This window comes from Neoarius graeffei, chromosome 4, assembly GCF_027579695.1.
Source record: "Neoarius graeffei isolate fNeoGra1 chromosome 4, fNeoGra1.pri, whole genome shotgun sequence".
In the NCBI taxonomy this organism is placed as follows: domain Eukaryota; kingdom Metazoa; phylum Chordata; class Actinopteri; order Siluriformes; family Ariidae; genus Neoarius; species Neoarius graeffei.
In genome coordinates, this window is record NC_083572.1 from 25,668,004 (window position 1) to 25,687,379 (window position 19,376).

A 19,376-nucleotide genomic window follows, 5' to 3' on the forward strand; every position below is an offset into this window, starting at 1 on the left:
ATTGGTCTTCTGTGGAGGGACTCTTCCAACCCGTAGCTAACGCTTGGCCACAAATCTACACAGTCATTCCAATCGTTTCGAGGAATTTTGTAAGGATCATAACTACAAATAAACTCATTTCTGTGTACATCTATCCTTTGCTTCTTTTTAAGATTGTCCAAGTAATCCGGTAGTAAAGCTTTTTTTAGCTGTAGTTTTCTTCAGACAACAGCAACAGACATCTTCACTTGGCTTCCGTATATGAATAGCATGTAAACAAAAGTTCGCTTGTCCCCCAGGATAAAGGTAGCAATGGTTGCTAACAAATGTGACATCAGTGCAAAGGGTCTATATTCTATGGTAGACAGGTAAAATATCTCATCTCATCATCTCTAGCCGCTTTATCCTGTTCTACAGGGTCACAGGCAAGCTGGAGCCTATCCCAGCTGACTACGGGCGAGAGGTGGGGTACACCCTGGACAAGTCGCCAGGTCATCACAGGACTGACACATAGACACAGACAACCATTCACACTTGCATTCACACCTACGGTCAATTTAGAGTCACCAGTTAGCCTAACCTGCATGTCTTTGGACTGTGGGGGAAACCGGAGCACCCGGAGGAAACCCACGCGGACACGGGGAGAACATGCAAACTCCGCACAGAAAGGCCCTCGCCGGCCACGGGGCTCGAACCCGGACCTTCTTGCTGTGAGGCGACAGCGCTAACCACTACACCACCGTGCCGCCCTTCAGGTAAAATATGTTCAAGTTTATCAAAGTCCAAATATTTATGGACCTTTCCTTCTCCTGGGCAAGTTTTTTTTTTCATATTATACTTTTTGCTTGTATTTTTCTTGCATAGTGTAACAGTGTTTCTCAACTGGTGGGTCAACCAAAATCTGGGTCGCAGGCCCTTTATGACTGGGTTGTAGACTGTTGGGAAGGGGGGGGAAGCACTGCTAAATGTGCATTATAAAACAGAAAACGATGGGGAAAATATGACAATAAACCAAATTGTTTCAAAAAGTAAGAAGCAGCAGCTCCCTGTACCCAAAGAAAAATATGGTCATGTCATGCATCCAATTAAATTATGTTAATTTTGCGCTAATTCACCTGTAAACAGATGCTGCCAACATTGATAAATGGAGTGAAATTCCTATAAAATCCTGGAGGGGGAGGAGGGAGGAAAAAAAAAAAAAACTATGCAAGGTAAACAAAAAACAACAAGCATGGTTTGTGCAGACCAGTGTGTAGGGAGTTACAGGAAAGCATGAAACCATCAAAATTCATAAAGTATTTAGAGACAAAACACTCAAGACAAAGAAAGTCTATCAAGTTCCTCCCCCCAAAAAGAAAGGAACTGGATATGGATCTCAAAATAATAAATATAAAATAAAAATTCTAAAACTATGTTCACTGGTCAGTATCTATTATGCCAAATGAAAAGGAGAACAGCTAAGGTTCATGGTTGGGAAGCTATATTAACCAGATAAATTGGAGTCAGTTAAATATACTACATATTTATACATAGCCTTGAGCTTGATATTTACTTAATATGTGCAATACACACATTTAACGGTCAACTGTACTATTCTCAATCTTGTATCTTATGATTGGCTGTGGGGGGGGAAACCTACATAAAATTGCATAAGCCTATTCTTTTTAATATGGACTGGAACCTAGCTGTTTTCTGCTTCAGTTTACATACCTCTAGATCTCCTACTTCAAAAGACCAGATCTCCTCTTTGGCTTCAACTTTCCACACTTTAATCAGACCACTCATGTCCCCAGATGCCACTAGCTTTGAGTCATGGCTGAATGTTGCACATGTAACAGAGTCCTTATGGCCTAACAAAAACACGTGAATGAAAACTGCATTTTAAAAAAAAGTGGATTTATTAAAATAAAATAAAAAATTTTTTTTGAGTTTTGGCAAAGTTGATGTGTGGGCAAATCATACCTGTACATTCAAACACCACCTCTCCATTGTTGACCTTCCATACATAAGCTTTGTCATCCTCACCACCTGTGATGGCTAGGTTGTTTGTTACTAGGTCCAAACTGATGCAGAACACAGAACCTGAACCAGAGAATTTACAGAGTGAATAATTGCATCACCACCATCAAACACAGCCAACTGCCTGTTAATACTAATCTTTATATTTATTATAATTAGGGCTATCAACGTTAACATGACACATTAACCAAATTCCTTTTAACACCACTAATTGTTCTGACGCACTATTAATGCATGCACATTCTGTGCCCCTCCCCCATAGTTTGGGAAATCAGGAAGCGACACCGCGTGAGCAAGCCATGTAGCTGGTCGGCCGAAGTCATGATAAAGTGCACTTATATACAGAATCAACTTATATTACTGCATTATAACTTCACGTAAAATGTGTGTACTTTTATATGCTTTTGATGGCAGGCCTCAACATTAACTTTTGACACCTTTTGCCCTGCAGGGCAAATGGCCTCAATTTTTTTTTTTTGCCCCCCTTGAATTTCCTTTTGCCTTAAAATCTTGTGGTATTTTGGCAAGGTTTTCAAGTACATGGTTCAAGGCAATACGGATGTTTTCCAAGGGTATAACTGAGTTATTTAGACAAAAGTACATGTTTGTTTAATTAATTAATTACCCCACACTGATTTTTAAAAACATTTATTTCTGCAACCGAAGAATAAGACAAGTCCTGAAAACAGGAAACATAAATCAATATCATATATGTAAGACTGACGTATGGTACGAGTACATAATACATCTTTTTATATATAGAGTTTAGGACACAACACTGTTTTCCCTATAACAATGACTAGGAAATTTTGTAAAGATGAATTATAAAACTAAAAACATTATAAAACAGGAGTCTGTACTACAGTACTGTCTTATTCAGTTTGCCATTGCATTTAGGAGCAAATTAAACAACCTGTCCCACTCATCTACATCAGTTTCCTGTGCAGCCTCTACAAATTATGAGCGTCGTTCACGCTGTCCCTCCGTCCACCCGAGGTGGACTGCCCTCTCAGCATTAGGGGTCATCCATAATTTTCATCATTATCACAAGCGTACAAACCGTACGCAGGGGGGAGGGGGGTTAATGACCAGGCATACACTTTTTAAAAATGAAAAAATGATGAGCCGTTAATGTGCGAATTGGCGGCTGCCATGTTAAAAATTTCGCGCCACATTGGTGTTGCCAGCTAGCTCTACATGCTTTCTTTCTTCAATACAACAACAATGGCTGACCCAGATTTTGACCTCTTTACAAATTTGTGAATAGCAAAAAATACCGCTATTCACAAGACTCCTTCAAACGAGTATGAGCAGTTTTTAAATGTTTATTGTTTCCTGCATTCATCTGAGAAGCGGCAGGAGGCAGTTAGGGCAGGACAGGCTGCTTGGAAAGAATCAAAAACGAACGTTTCAAAGCAAGCTGAGCTGTGGCAGCAAGCGATCATCCGGATGGAAAAAGTCAAGTCAACTTTTACAATTCGGGATTATTTCTCTCGTAAAACGGTACGTAGGATATCATATGGGTATTTTGTACTTGCGTCAGCAGTCAGTTGAATTTTATACAGTCAGTCTTCTTTTCTTCCATTTCAGAATGAAAGTCCTGCACGACCAGTCCCAGCTCCAAAACTGGATTTCCTATTGTTCATGAGGAGCCAAAAGGCAACAGCTCCCCTTAAAAAGACAGTCCCTAATTTTCAAAAATGAATCGCCTGCTTTCTATGAAAACTTCTGGACCCGTCTTGCGTCTTCTTTTCTTCTCTTGTGAATCTTTGTATTGTCCTGTCATCCGATTTTAATAAAAAGTAATGCAAGACATGGTTTTATTTTGAATTCATATTCCACGTAGATCCATCATTTTTTTGTCTGCTAATGTACAATTTTTTTGGGGGGAGGGGGGTTGCTCAAAAGTCTACTCTTTGTAGACTCATGATAATGATGAAAATTATGGATGACCCCTTATATGCATCAAGATCGGGGCCCTGTAAAGCAAGGGTTCTCAACCTTTTCTGCTTTAAGACCCACCTATTCATACTTGTACCAAGTCAGGGCCCATTAAAAAAGATCCCCAATTATTTTGGCTCATCTATTCTATTGCAATCTAATAATCTATTTTAAAGCATATTAATGAGATGCAACATCACTCCCTACTACAGATAGAAATTTAAATAAAATGCAATAAACACATTTTTAGATTGTAGGTATTATGTATACAACTGTATGGATGTGCCAGAAGCGAAACCATGCATGCAGGGCATTCGCAGTCAAAAGTGATTAATGATCCAAAAGTGGAGTCTAATCGGGTAACACAGGAACTTATTGCCATGTTTGTGTGCAGAAAACAAGCAGGTTATTAAAATGAAATAGTAAAAGAAGTGGATGTAGAAGCCACTCAATGGGATTAGATCCTTACACACTAACACAAATATTTTCCCTATGAAAGAAAACTTTACCACCTAAATTTGACATTAGTAGAATAAAATTATCATATTGTAGCCATAAACTGAATACAGAAATAGTTATGCATACTATTAAATTAATGTGAAGATAATTAACAGATAATCATATTAAGTTTTTTTTTCCAAAAGACGATTTAGTCTTTTGTATTTGTATCATCTGTACATGCACGACCCCACCAGCTCTGCTGATCAACTTATGTTTAAATAAAGTTGATCTGAAATAAAAATGATCACGGGGAGGCGAGGATACACCACGTTCCAAATTATTATGCAAATTGGAATTAAGTGTCAAAGATTAAATTTTTTGTTTTTCAATTAAAAACTCATGGATGGTATTATGTTTCAGGGCTCTTTGGATCACTGAAATCAAATCTCAGACACCTGTGATAATTAGTTTGCCAGATGAGCCCAATTAAAGGAAAACTACTTAAGAAGGACGTTCCACATTATTAAGCAGGCCACAGGTTTCAAACAAAACGGGAAAGAAAAAGGATCTCTCTGCTGCCGAAAAGTGGCAAATAGTGCAATGCCTTGGACAAGATATGAAAACATTACTGTTGATATTTCACAAAAACTTAAGCGTGATCATTGTACTGTGAAGAGATTTGTGGCTGATTCAGAGCACAGACAGGTTTGTGCAGATAAAGGCATAATGAAGGTTTCTGACAGACAAATTCATCGGATTAAGAGAGCAGCTGCTAAAATGCCATTACAAAGCAGCAAACGGGTATTTGGAGCTACTGATGCCTCTGGAGTCCCGCAAACCTCAAGGTGTAGGATCCTCCAGAGGCTTGCAGTTGTGCATAAACCTACTATTCGGCCATCCCTAACCAATGCTCACAAGCAGAAACTGTTGCAGTGGGCCCAGAAATACATGAAGACTAATTTTCAATCAATCAATCAATCAATCAATCAATCAATCAATCAATCAAAGTCTTGTTTACTGATTAGTGCCTTGCAACCCTGGATGGTCCAGATGGATGGAGTAGTGGATGGTTGGTGGATGGCCACCATGTCCCAACAAGGCTGCAACATCAGTAAGGAGGTGGCAGTGTCATGTTTTGGGCCAGAATCATGGGGAGAGAGCTGGTAGGCCCCTTTAAGGTCCCTGAAGGTGTGAAAATGACTTCGGCAAAGTATACAGAGTTTCTGACTGACCACTTTCTCCCATGGTACAAAAAGAAGAACCGTGCCTTCCATAGCAAAATCACCTTCATGCATAACAATGCACCATTTCATGTTGCAAAGAATGTGTCTCATTGGCTGCTATGGGCATAAAAGGAGAGAAACTCATGGTGTGGTCCCCATCCTCAACCCTATCGAGAACCTTTGGGGTATCCTCAAGCAAAAGATCTATGAAGGTAGGAGGCAGTTCACATCAAAACAGCAGCTCTGGGAGGCTATTCTGACATCCTGCAAAGAAATTCAAGCAGAAACTCTCCAAAACCTCAAGTTCAATGGATGCAAGAATTGTGAAGGTGATATGAAAGGAGTCCTATGTTAACATGTAACTTGGCCTGTTAAAATGTTTTTGATTGAAATAGCTTTTGATTTCAGTAAATATGACCTCCTAATGCTGCAAATTCAACAAATGACCATTTTCAGTTCTTTACAGCCTAGAAAATGTTTTGAAACTCTGTTGTGCATAATTTACAACAGTGCATTGAGTTTTTTTTATTTTTGAAAAAAAAAAAAAAGTTATAATTGGGAGGTTTGTTCAATAAAATTCGATTTGTACTCTAATGGTTGATGACTGGAAAATTATACTGATTCATTTGCATCGACCATTTAGGAAAATCAGAGAAAAATATCGTTTGCATAATAATTTGGAAAGCGATGTAATGTTTTGTTTTTTTGTAATGTACTCGCTTGAAAAATCATTTTTGTGCTTAAAGAAGGTGTGCCCAAACGGGCCTAACTCGCTAAAATATTTCTGCCTGAACGTCTCAGTCGGGCAAGTCGAGCATTCAGGCAATGCCTGGTGTTGAGGCTAGGATGGTCTAGAGGGGAGAAAAGTGTCCAGGTGTGACGTGCACATCTTTCTAAGCGCACAGGCTCCACAGTGGAGTGTGTTTGTTTTATTCTGAGAAATTTGTGAGCTATGCAAGTGTTTATAAATGCAATTTTTGCTCATGAAATGTACCATATTTTTACCAGTGAGGCGTTGCACCATTATGAACTATGTGCAGGGAGCGCGCAGCAGCCAGGAATTTGTTAGGATTAACTTCCAAAAGCAAGTTGCTCATAAAACTACAACATTTTCAGGTTCTAACAGTACCAATTAGGACAAGGCAGACCCTTTCTAGTTTGTGCTACATTAGGTTGGGGGGGGAGGGGGGGGTTTCCCAGCATGCAATTACCGTTATAGATTTTTCCTAAAAAAAAAAAAACCACACCATATCTCTGCAACCGTTAAAGACTTTTACAATTCCACTCTCTCAAGTACTTTTACAACGCTCACTCCAGGAATTTACAAGACAGCCATTGTCATCAAGTACACCTCTTTCCTCCAATTTACAATGTGATAACTGCCCAACTCTGAAATCAGATAAAAGCTCTGCATTCCAAAATTAAAAGGCTGCAACAAAAAGTAAAAAGAAAACACAAATACAAGTCAGAGCAAGTGGGTGAATCCATTTAAAACTATGGTTGATTCTCCAATACCTTTCAGCAGGTACATACTAATGCATCTCAAAAAATTAGAATACCATGAAAAAAGTTCCCTTTTTTTCATAATTTAATTCAAAAAGGTAAACTTACATATATTCTATATTCATTACATGTAAAGTGAAATATTTAAAGCCTTTTTTGTTTTAATTTTGATGATTATGGCTTATAGCTCATGAAAATCAGAAATCCAGTATCTCAAATTATTAGAATATTCCCTAAGATCAATCAAAAAAAAGGATTTACAACACAGAAATGTCCAACTTCTGAAAAGTATATTCATTTATACACTCAATACTTGGTTGGGGCTCCTTTACCATGAATTACTATATCAATGCGGTGTGGCATGGAGGTGATCAGTCTGTGGCACCGCTGAGGTGTTATTGAAGCCCAGGTTGCTTTGATAGTGGCCTTCAGCGCATCTGTATTTTTGGGTCGGGTGTTTCTCATCTTCCTCTTGACAATACCCCATAGATTCTCCATAGATTCTCTATGGGGTTCAGGTCAGGCAAGTTGGCTGGCCAATCAAACACAGTAATATCATGGTCAGCAAACCATTTGGTAGTAGTTTTGGCACTGTGGGTAGGTGCTAAGCAGGGCTCGAAATTAACTTTTTTTTCTTTGTGTCCACCAGTGGTCCCGAATTCTGTGTTGTATTGTCCCGAATGGAAGCAATAGTGTCCCCATTTTTTTCCTCTCTGAAATAACCAGTGGTTAATATTATCATATGAAGTTACTATTATATTTGTAACTATGCGATTTTGAACCCTTTATATCATTTTTACAATAAGTCACAAGACACAAGCGACACATGTCCTATACATCATCTACTTCAAAATTACAGTTATTGCATTTTCAGTTTATTAAACTTTGGCGATCTCACTGTATGAATAGATACCCATTTATTTAACGGGGCCAACTAGCTCATTCAGAAAATGTTTCAACTCCCTACATCTGCAGTACACTTTAGTTGAAAATAAGACCCCTTTTATGTTCATTTCATCTACTTATACCTTGAATATCTGTTGGCACTTATAAGGCCAACTTATCATTTTCACCATTACCGTTATCCATTTTTATGAACTTTCCGTTAGCCATTACCGTTATCCATTTTTATGAACTTTCCGTTATCCATTTTTATGAACTTTCCGTTATCCGTTTTTTATGAACTTTCCGTTATCCATTACCGTTATCCATTTTTATGAACTTTCCGTTAACCATTACCATTATCCATTTTTATGAACTTTCCGTTATCCATTTTTATGAACTTTCCGTTATCCGTTTTTTATGAACTTTCCGTTAACCATTACCGTTATCCATTTTATGAACTTTCCGTTAACCATTACCGTTATCCATTTTTATGAACTTTCCGTTATCCATTTTTATGAACTTTCCGTTATCCATTTTTTATGAACTTTCCGTTATCCATTACCGTTATCCATTTTTATGAACTTTCCGTTAACCATTACCATTATCCATTTTTATGAACTTTCCGTTATCCATTACCGTTATCCATTTTTATGAACTTTCCGTTAACCATTACCGTTATCCATTTTTATGAACTTTCCGTTAACCATTACCGTTATCCATTTTTATGAACTTTCCGTTAACCATTACCGTTATCCGTTTTTATGAACTTTCCGTTAACCATTACCGTTATCCGTTTTTATGAACTTTCCGTTAACCATTACCGTTATCCGTTTTTATGAACTTTCCGTTATCCATTACCGTTATCCATTTTTATGAACTTTCCGTTATCCATTTTATGAACTTTCGCTGCCGGGTGCAAACGTTAGCAACATCAGCATAGTGGCAGGTCCGAGCCTAGTTGTGCTGCTGACTGACTAAACTTTCTGAACTAGAAAGACACCAAGAAAACTCACTTCTTCTGTTGAACGGTATCTTCCGTCAATATCACCCACATCATTCCTGTTGTATTTTATAACGTGTCTAACAGTGTTCATTAAGTTCATTCAGTTGCTAGCGTTGCCTGCAGACCAGGCGATGACACTTTGGATCCTGAAGGTCCCGGAGACGTTATGTCTGGGCTTTCAGTTTCTTCCCCGCGGTCGGTCCGCTTCAACCACTTAAGCGTTTTTGTTCTGGCAAGAGTCGGCGCAGCGTGTGCGGTAGCGATTCCATTCCAAGTCCATATAATGCGGACTCCGGCCGAAGATTCTAGAACAGAATGCGCTGCTCTGTAGCTTATGGATGCAGGTGCATCGAAAGTGTAGCTACTATGTATTTTTCGCTGTTAACGTTTTAAAATTGACAAATTAGGTGAATGTCTACGTATGTGTTACGGCTTTGTAAAAAATATTAATGTAGAACTTTTTTTCTAGATCTATTTTTTTCCATTGTCCCGGGATTGTCCCAGATATGATAATTTTGTGTCCCGATGACATTTTTTATGGTCCCCGGGACATCGGGACACCGTTAGTTTCGAGCGCTGGTGCTAAGTCCTGCTGGAAAAGGAAATCAGCATCTCCAAAAAGCTCGTCAGCAGATGGAAGCATGAAGTGCTCTAAAATCTCCTGGTAGATGGCTGTGTTGACTTTGGACTTGATAAAATACAGTGGACCAACACCAGCAGATGACATGGCACCCCAAATCATCACAGACTGTGGAAACTTCACACTGGGCTTCAAACACCTTGGATTCTGTGCCTCTCCACTCTTCTTCCAGACTCTAGAACCGCGATTTCCAAATTAAATGCAAAATGTACTTTCATCTGAAAAGAGGACTTTGGACCACTGAGCAACAGTCCATTTCTTTCTCTCCTTAGCCCAGATAAGACACTTCTGACATTGTCTCTGGCTCAGGAGTAGCTTGATATTAGGAATGCGAAAGTTGTATCCCCTTTCTTGAAGATGTCTGTTCGTGATGGGTCTTGATACACTGACACCAGCCTCAGTCCACTCCTTGTGAAGCTCTCCCAAGTTCTTGAATCAACTTTTCTTGACAATCCTCTCAAGACTACGGCCATCCCCGTTGCTTGTGCACCTTTTCCAGCCACCCTTTTCACAGGCATGCAAACTGGTCAGGGGTGAAAAAGGTGAGAAGGATGCACGGGGACACGGCACGCGCGCAAAAGTACATTTCGTAGTCTACGTTACAAAAAAAATTGCAACCAGTGACATCTTGAATTTAATACAGTACAAAATAACTTTCCATAAACATGTCTTAATAAGTTACTGTTGAGTGGCCGGTAAATTGTACCATTTATTTGTCAGTGGCCGGTAAAGTTTGATATTTTGTGAAGTTAATTTTCACCCCTGTGTACAACACAGTGGGCTATTTACAAAAAGGTATATATTGCTGCCTGTGCTATCTAACAGACCTACCCCAGAGGACACACCTGGCCAATCCCTGTCTGTCAATTTTCTTAAAGACATCACCTATGTGAAATCAGGGGCGGATCTAGAAAAATATTTATGGGGTGGCAAGAGGGGGGCAGGAATTTTTGAGGGGTGGCAACGTATTACAGACATGTATATATACTGAATTTAATCACAGTTTGACGACAAATAGTATGTACACACTACAAAAGGGCACAGACTGCCATTTACAAACTCATACAGATAAACTTAATCTCATGCCTTTATTGTTCACGAAGAACACACATTCTCAGATGAGGTCTATACCGTTTCTGGACAGTTTTATACTGTATATGCAAAAGAACAGACACTAAAAAACAACAATAACAACACTGCTTCAAGTTCAGCATGATTTAAACCATTTACACCAGTGTCACATTTTATAGTTTTTTTCCTCACGCTTTGTAAAGGCTCACCAGTGAGCATAACATGAACTTGTCATGCCTACAACAGCTGAATGCGGCGATTTCCATGTTGCTCAGCAAAACGCTTCACAAATTTATCAAGATCTAATGCTTTTGTGCGCTTTGATTCAATGCTGAGTACAGCCAAACTTGGTTCCCCCTCTTTTCTGTCATAGTCAACCGCAAATAAGTCTTTATGAGCCTGAGAGATGAAAAACTTCGTTCACAGGATGCACTGCTCACAGGCAAGACAACCGCTATTTTACACAACCTGAACAACTAAAAAAAAAAAAAAAAAAAAAAAAACATCATCATCATCATCTTGGTATGGGTCCAAAAACAGTGAACTCCATGAGAGTGGTAGGACTCTCCTGTTCCCCCTTTTTTCTGTCTAGTACTCTCCTCGTCTGATGTAACTCATGTTTAAGATCCTCAATATTTGAATCATAAGCTTCAGCCAATAGCAATGTTTTCCTTGACAGACGGTGAATCAATATTAACTTTTGTGGCCGACTTTACACAAAACTAATGTCAGACCTAGCTAACATTAGGCCAAAAAAAAAAAAAAAAAAAAAAAAAAAGTGTGTTTCAGGTAACATGAAATACTAAAATAAGGTCGGTAGGTAGGAAATTTTTTTTTTCTTAATTTGTTTTATTTTGTTCGAAAAAATTAAAAAGTAAACATCTTACAAAATAGTATTTTGGCACAGAATCCTTTATACCACACATCATAATAAAATAAGTGTTTTAAATCTTTAAACGAATAAAAAAAATATCGCAAGAGTTCGAGTTATGATCTGCGGAAGCGTATTGCTGCCACACTCAAAAAAAAAAAAAAAATTGGCTTAGACTCAAGTAATTACGTGAAAAGATATTGTTAACAGAATTATCACGTTTTTACAATATATTTATCATGTAATAACATAACACGTAATTTCATGATATTTTCATGTGATAATGTGAAAACACCTTATCAAGAAATAACGTGAAAATATGGTTTAACGTCCTAGGCTAGGCTACTTCCATTAAAAGCAGACGGCCTCGCCTAGCCTACTGTAGAACTTGGGTCGAGCAAAAACACGGAGCAAAAACATGGCTGAATCCTGAATGACTCCTATTTGTATAAATAGGGGACTACATAGACGGCAAAATGTAGTGTTTTTCCCTGCCATGGAAGTGCACTTGTATACTGAAGAGGAAGCAATTTGCATTACAGCCAGGAGGGCTGATAGAAGTGGCAAAACATTTAACTTTTTATCGTTTCTTTCACAACTTGAATGCGTTGAAACAAAAAAATTATGACAAACTAACGCTGCTTACACTAAAATATCGAGGGAAATTTGTAATAAAAACTTTACGGTCGGCAATTTCGACGCGGAAATTCTCGATCGGTCGGGTTACCGGAAACACACTTTTTTTTTTGCCTTACATGTATAGTTAGCTAAATAACCTTCTCCAACCTGATTTTTATCCTCTCAAAATCAGCATCGCAACTATACTAGCACTGTTCATTCATTATAATTTCATTTTTTGATAGATAGTTAATCAGCTTTTACCCCTTTCCTCCCGTGTCTCCTTTCCTCGCGACTCCTGGCTCCCTCGCTTCGCGCCTCTCAATTTTCCAAAACAACCAATCTCTGGCGTTATCTCGTGCTGCATTCGCCGCAGTCGGACATTGGAAATTCGTGCACGTAAATGTCAAATTGGCCGTAATTTTTCTTTGAATTCGTCGCTGCCAACTGGGGTAGCAGCAGGGGTGGCAAGGCTTTCTTTTAGAGTGGCATATGCCACCCCGGTAGAGTCGCCCATGGTTATTCACCCCCGAGTGCGCTGGAAACTGTTCCATTGGTATTCAGATTCAGTCGCGAGATGAGGTTGCCAGATCTCTCTATAAAAAGGTGACTTTGCGGTCTGAATCTGTGGAATATTCGTAAGCGAGGACTGGCAACCAGCAGTGGGTTGTGCACCAGCTGATCAGAACTCCAATGGAAAAGAAGCGTGTTAGTAACTGTTTATCTTGATTGGCTGTAACCTTGTAAGTGAAATGTTTGGCAACAATAGCGTTGTAGCCTGCCCACCCCCCCCCCAAAAAAAAAAACTCTTCGGATCTACACGATTCACACAAGTGACCTATTTTGGGACCAAAACGGCGAATTTCGCCGAAAGGTGAGGAGTTTGCATGTGTGTGTGGACATGTACTACCAGTAGTTTACCACAGCCAGCATTGAGGAACGGCAGCAAAGAAAGTGTTTATTTTCAGCAAGACTTCCATCATGCCACTATATTGTTGTGCACCTGGATGTAGTAACCATCAACAAACAAGGCAAGGGTTATCATTTTAACGGATCCCGGTAGATACTGACCGACGGAGAAGATGGATAGCGGCCATTAACAGGAAAGATTGGCAGCCCTCGGCATACCAGCGCTTGTGCAGTGACCACTTTGTTGGAGGTAAGACGAATAAAATTAGCCAGAAAAGGCATTACATTGCTGTTAACATTCTGTGGCGGCGAGTGTGTAACCAAATAGGCTAAAATAACCCATTGTAACCTCTTTGTTCTTCTGTAGTAGCTATTAGCTAACGACATTAGCTAGCGTTGTGTTCCTTTGCTGTTGGTAGACTGTAGGACAGATCAGAGGCAGTGTCCTACAAACAGCGCTTAATTTGAGGGGGAGCAAGCCAGAGCGTGCTCCGGAACCTCGGGCATTGGCTCCGGCAGCTATTTTCACTGGATCCGGTGATCCGACACCTCTTTTGACTATGTAACAAAAAAAAAATAATAATAATAATTAAATAAAAAAATGCAAGTTTATTTAGTGTTAATGTCTGATTTTGATATCTGTCTTGTTGGTGATTTCTCTCATGAAACGACATCCACAAAATATCTGCAGATGAACTTAATTTGCAGTGTTATTACAAAACATGCCCAGAAGCGCAGCGCCGCGCCCCCCTCCCCCCCTCTTTTTTTTCCGCACCGGAGCCGCTCATCCTCTCCGCTCCGGGACCTCCCACTTTACAAATTAAGCACTGCCTACGAATAAGTGTTCAAAACAAGAGGAACATGTATTTGTCTCTTAAATCCAGGCCGTTCCCTGTAATCTGTAACAACGGTTGGAGAAAGTAATGGCAAATAGTGAGTGCACAAACCATAGAAGGTAAACTGTACACAGCGCCAGGGCAGTGTGATGGTAACGGAGGTGATCTGATCCATTTAAATAGTTGCCGGAACACCGAATGAAATGAAAATAGCTGCTGGATCCGACAACGGAGGTTACGGATCTTGTTCCGTCATGTTCCGGCTCAAATTAAGCCCTGATTTTAGGCCTATAGGCTATTGAATAACTTGATGTTACGGTACATATTCAGCCAGTTTTTCTCTGGGCTATTATAAATGATTTTGTTTTGCATTTTTAAAAATAACTCTCCTTCCAAGATGAACTTTATTCTTTGTCTCTGATGTTATGGTGCTAATGGTCTGAATAACGTTTAATGTTTTTATCTGATATGACGTTAACTGGCAGGCGCACTTTCTGCCTGTTTTTCTCTCTGAGCAGTTGTTGTTGTTTTTTTTCACTAGACGGTTGTTTTTACTACTGTACCCGTCTTTGGAGATGATATATCTATAGCCTACTTGACCTCTGATTTGATTAAATAAAATTCGGCAAAAATGAAGAATGACACTCCTCGATGATGACTACAGCTTTAATAAAGATGAAAGAGCCATGGGGCGATAAGCAGCCCTACGGGTAAAAATATTCTAAAAGCAAACTGATTAATGCATCAGTAATAGGCTACTAATATTAGTTATAATAATAATAATAATAATAATAATAATAATATAGGCTATTAGTAATAACGATAGTGATAGTATTAAAGATAGTAGTAGGTATTTAAAATAATCAGACTAGGCTGCTTACAGGGCAAAGGGCGCGTTATCATTGCTCAGCTGTTCGTTTATTAAATAAACATTGCAGTCGCGCAGTAACCACACGCCGCTTATCAGATAGAATCACAGATTCTATGGATAGAATAACCCTTCAAAAAAGTGCGACTTGTAGTCCGGTGCGATGTATATGTTTTTTTCGTCTTCATAATGCATTTTTTGGCTGATACGACAAACTCCCTCCAAAGATTTTCTATGGGGTTGAGATCTGGAGACTGGCTAGGCCACTCCAGGACCTTGAAATGCTTCTTACAAAGCCACTCCTTCGTTGCCCGGGCGGTGTGTTTGGGATCATTGTCATGCTGAAAAACCCAGCCACGTTTCATCAGCTGATGGAAGGAGGTTTTCACTCAAAATCTCACGATACATGGCCCAATTCATTCTTTCCTTTACACGGATCAGTCGTCCTGGTCCCTTTGCAGAAAAACAGCCCCAAAGCATGTTTCCACCCCCATGCTTCACAGTAGTTATGGTGTTCTTTGGATGCAACTCAGCATTCTTTCTCCTCCAAACACAAGTTGAGTTTTTACCAAAAAGTTTTATTTTGGTTTCATCTGACCATATGACATTCTCCCAATCCTCTTCTGGATCATCCAAATGCTCTCTAGCAAACTTCAGACAGGCCTGGACACGTCTGGCACTGCAGGATTTGAGTCCCGGTGGCGTAGTGGGTTACTGATGGTAGCCTTTGTTACTTTGGTCCCAGCTCTCTGCAGGTCATTCACTAGGTCCCCCCCGTGTGGTTCTGGGATTTTTGCTCACCGTTCTTGTGATCATTTTGACCCTACGGGGTGAGATCTTGCATGGAGCCCCAGATCGAGGGAGATTATCAGTGGTCTTGTATGTCTTCCATTTTCTAATAATTGCTCCCACAGTTGATTTCTTCACACCAAGCTGCTTACTAGGGTTGGGCGGTATTACGGTAAGAAGGTATCCCGAGGTATCCAAAAGTACCAACGGTATCGGTCTCATTACCGTCATTTTAAAAAAATATATAATATCAAATAAATATGGAGTACATGAGGTCATAATATAAAATAATAAATTGAAGATCATCCCGAATAACTGTGTGATCGTATTTTCACTAATTCTATCAATTTCCTAAAGAAGTTCTCATCGCATGCAGGGTTGTTTATGTCGTTACCATGGCAACCCTGCGTGACATTTGGAGTCTGACAGAAAGCTTCGCAAGAGACTGAGACCAGGGGTGTCATGGCTCAGATGGCTAAGGCACCGTACCATAAATCCGGGGACCCGGGTTCGATTCCGACCCGAGGTTATTTCCCGATCCCGTCTCTCTCTCCCCCCCGCTCATTTCCTGTCTCTCTATACTGTCCTATCTTAAAAAAAAAAAAAAAGACTGAGACCGCGGTTGAAAGATGGCAAGTCAAGATAACGAGTTAGTGGCAAAAAAAAAAAAAAAAAAAAAAAAACCCATCGGTAGTGTGGCAATATTTTGGTTTCAAACCAAACGAAAAATCTAATATGTCCCCTAAGGCACACCATAGCCTGAGGTACTCCACTTCCACGAGATCTCTCCAATGAGTTGTGTTTTGAGTAGGTTACATGAGTAACAACAAGGTAAAATAATATAACGTTTGGGATGTTTGGGAACATGTTTGGGAACATTTGGGATGTGGGTAATAAACGTTTGAAATGTCAAGAAACGGAAGAAAACATCGTAGCGTAAACTGTTAGGTTTCTGGTGGGAATTAGCAATGCGCTTGCTATCTTTGTTGGGTGTGTTAAACCGTATGGATTTAAGTGGAATAATTGTAAGGAGTTATGTGATCAAGACAACGTTTTAAGCAAGGTAAGGCCATTTGATTATTAATTTCCCCGCCATGGCATGACGTGGGCCCATATGATTTTGCCTTGTGCAGCTATCACGCATTTGAATTAGGTTCGCCTCATTTGCGCTGAAGAATATGGTTTATCGCGCAGTCTAAACGGACTTGGGTGTTGGTTGATTCTTTTTCTTTTTTTTATTTCCCATGCTTGAAAGGGTATGATCCTGCTCATCGTGTACTTTTTTTTTGATGGAGTAGGTGAAATAGTGCTGCAAATGGCGTTTCAACGCAGACGTGTAAACGACAGTTGAATGCTATTTTCAAGATGAAGGAAGAGTTGCGTGATGCTTTGAAATATCTCAATCCATTCATCAATGCACAAAATTCGCTTTGCTGCTTAATCCATACCACAATGCACACAATTCGCTATGCTGCTTTTAAATAGTACATTTGAGGCATAGGCGCGCGTTACACAGTAGGCCGAAACAAAATATTTTTTTCTCGGTAATACCGTATACCCCGGGAAAACACAGACAGTTTAAAGGTATTAAAATTTGGATACCGCCCAACCCTACTGCTTACCTATTGCAGATTCAGTCTTCCCAGCCTGGTGCAGGTCTACAATTTTGTTTCTGGTGTCCTTTGACAGCTCTTTGGTCTTGGCCATAGTGGAGTTTGGAGTGTGACTGTTTGAGGTTGTGGACAGGTGTCTTTTATACTGATAACGAGTTCAAACAGGTGCCATTAATACAGGTAACGAGTGGAGGACAGAGGAGGCTCTTAAGAAGTTACAGGTCTGTGAGAGCCAGAAATCTTGCTTGTTTGTAGGTGACCAAATACTTATTTTACCGAGGAATTTACCAATTAATTCATTAAAAATCCTACAATGTGATTTCCTGGATTCTTTCCCCCCCCATTCTGTCTCTCATAGTTGAGGTGTACCTATGATGAAAATTACAAGCTTCTCTCATCTTTTTAAGTGGGAGAACTTGCACAATTGGTGGCTGACTAAATACTTTTTTGCCCCACTGTAGATGAGCATCTGCATGGACAATTTTTACAGGATGGGCTGTGAAAACTTGATTAATCCAGTAAAACCTGAAGTGTAAATTATTAAAACCTTAAAGTATAGAGAAATTAAACTGAAAAAAAAACCAAGCTGGACATCATGAGGGTGACCGAATCACGTTGTGAATGAAAAACCGTGAGCGAGTTCAGCACTGTCGTAAAAGTCCCCCAAAATATTTTACGACAGTAAAAATAAAAGTGAAAATGTGTACCATACAAAAGAAAAATACAATAAGTCCGAATGAAATGAAGATTCACCATAGATATTTTATTGAGATACACACACACACGTTTCCCCCCCCACACACACACCAAGTACCTTGTACTTGGTGCCAAGTACCCTGCGGTCTCAAAAGTAGCCGGTCACCGACGGCAAAAGAAAAAAAAAGTTGTGAACGTAAATTACATCCACCATGTCATGTATGTCCGTTGCCGCGTCAACTTTGTTTACATCCTCGACATGAGTGCAGCCATTACTGCCCCTTGTGCCATACGTAAGCCGTACTCTGATTGGCTTAGAGTGTTCCATGGACTGTGAATGGTTCATACCATCATGTGACTCACAAATGGCGACAAAGAGAGTTGCAAGCGGCTCCATGCTGGATGCATGGCTAAAAAGGTCTAGAGGGAAAGGTAAGTACGTTTTGAACGCAAATTTATTCCGTCATTGTGTTGATATAGAAAAATAAATACGTCTTAGTCCACCGTTTCTCAGCCTTGCTTAAGACATTATAATCGCAGATCGTAAAGTTGACTGTGCGTTTGACAGCTGCTCGAAAAAACAAACTGCGTGCGTAACAACGCTAATCAAGCTTAAGCTAGACGACCCGCCTCAAATACCCGTCCCGGGTAAATGTTATCCCAATTTTAGATGACCTGTTCCAAACCATCCCGCCCCATGAAAAACTCGTACTTGCATCTCTCTCTCTCATATTCATATTTTATTTTTTTATATATATATATATATATATATATATATATATATATATATATATATATATATATATATATAGGCGGCACGGTGGTGTAGTGGTTAGCGCTGTCGCCTCACAGCAAGAAGGTCCTGGGTTCGAGCCCCGGGGCCGGCGAGGGCCTTTCTGTGCGGAGTTTGCATGTTCTCCCCGTGTCCGCGTGGGTTTCCTCCGGGTGCTCCGGTTTCCCCCACAGTCCAAAGACATGCAGGTTAGGTTAACTGGTGACTCTAAATTGACCGTAGGTGTGAATGTGAGTGTGAATGGTTGTCTGTGTCTATGTGTCAGCCCTGCGATGACCTGGCGACTTGTCCAGGGTGTACCCCGCCTTTCGCCCGTAGTCAGCTGGGATAGGCTCCAGCTTGCCTGCGACCCTGTAGAAGGATAAAGCGGCTAGAGATAATGAGATGAGATATATATATATATATATATATATATATATATATATATATATATATACACACACATTTTTTATTTATACACATATACACACATTTTATATATATATATATATATATATGGATCAGCTGGATAGTACAGTGGTAATGCTCACTGACTACGACGCAGGAGATCGGGGTTCGAATCACGGTCGGGGCAAAACATCATCCAGTAAGGGTCCTTAGGCAAGACCCCTCATGATATATCAGCCTTATATATCAGCAAGGGGGAGCCAGGAAGACAGGTCAGCGGGGAGATGTGGT

General features: G+C 39.9%; 1 protein-coding gene across 3 annotated transcripts in view; it reads right to left on the reverse strand.

Annotated features, from left to right (window-relative positions):
- aamp (angio-associated, migratory cell protein) overlaps positions 1–19,376 on the reverse strand; it is a 160,982-nt gene that overhangs the window by 111,544 nt on the left and 30,062 nt on the right. For all 3 annotated transcript variants that reach the window (XM_060919062.1, XM_060919061.1, XM_060919060.1), the window contains exons 3-4: positions 1,942–2,061; positions 1,690–1,829 (exon numbers count right to left, since the gene is read on the reverse strand). In XM_060919062.1, coding sequence (XP_060775045.1) covers positions 1,690–1,829; positions 1,942–2,061 — 260 coding nt within the window. The remainder of the gene's footprint in view (positions 1–1,689; positions 1,830–1,941; positions 2,062–19,376) is intronic.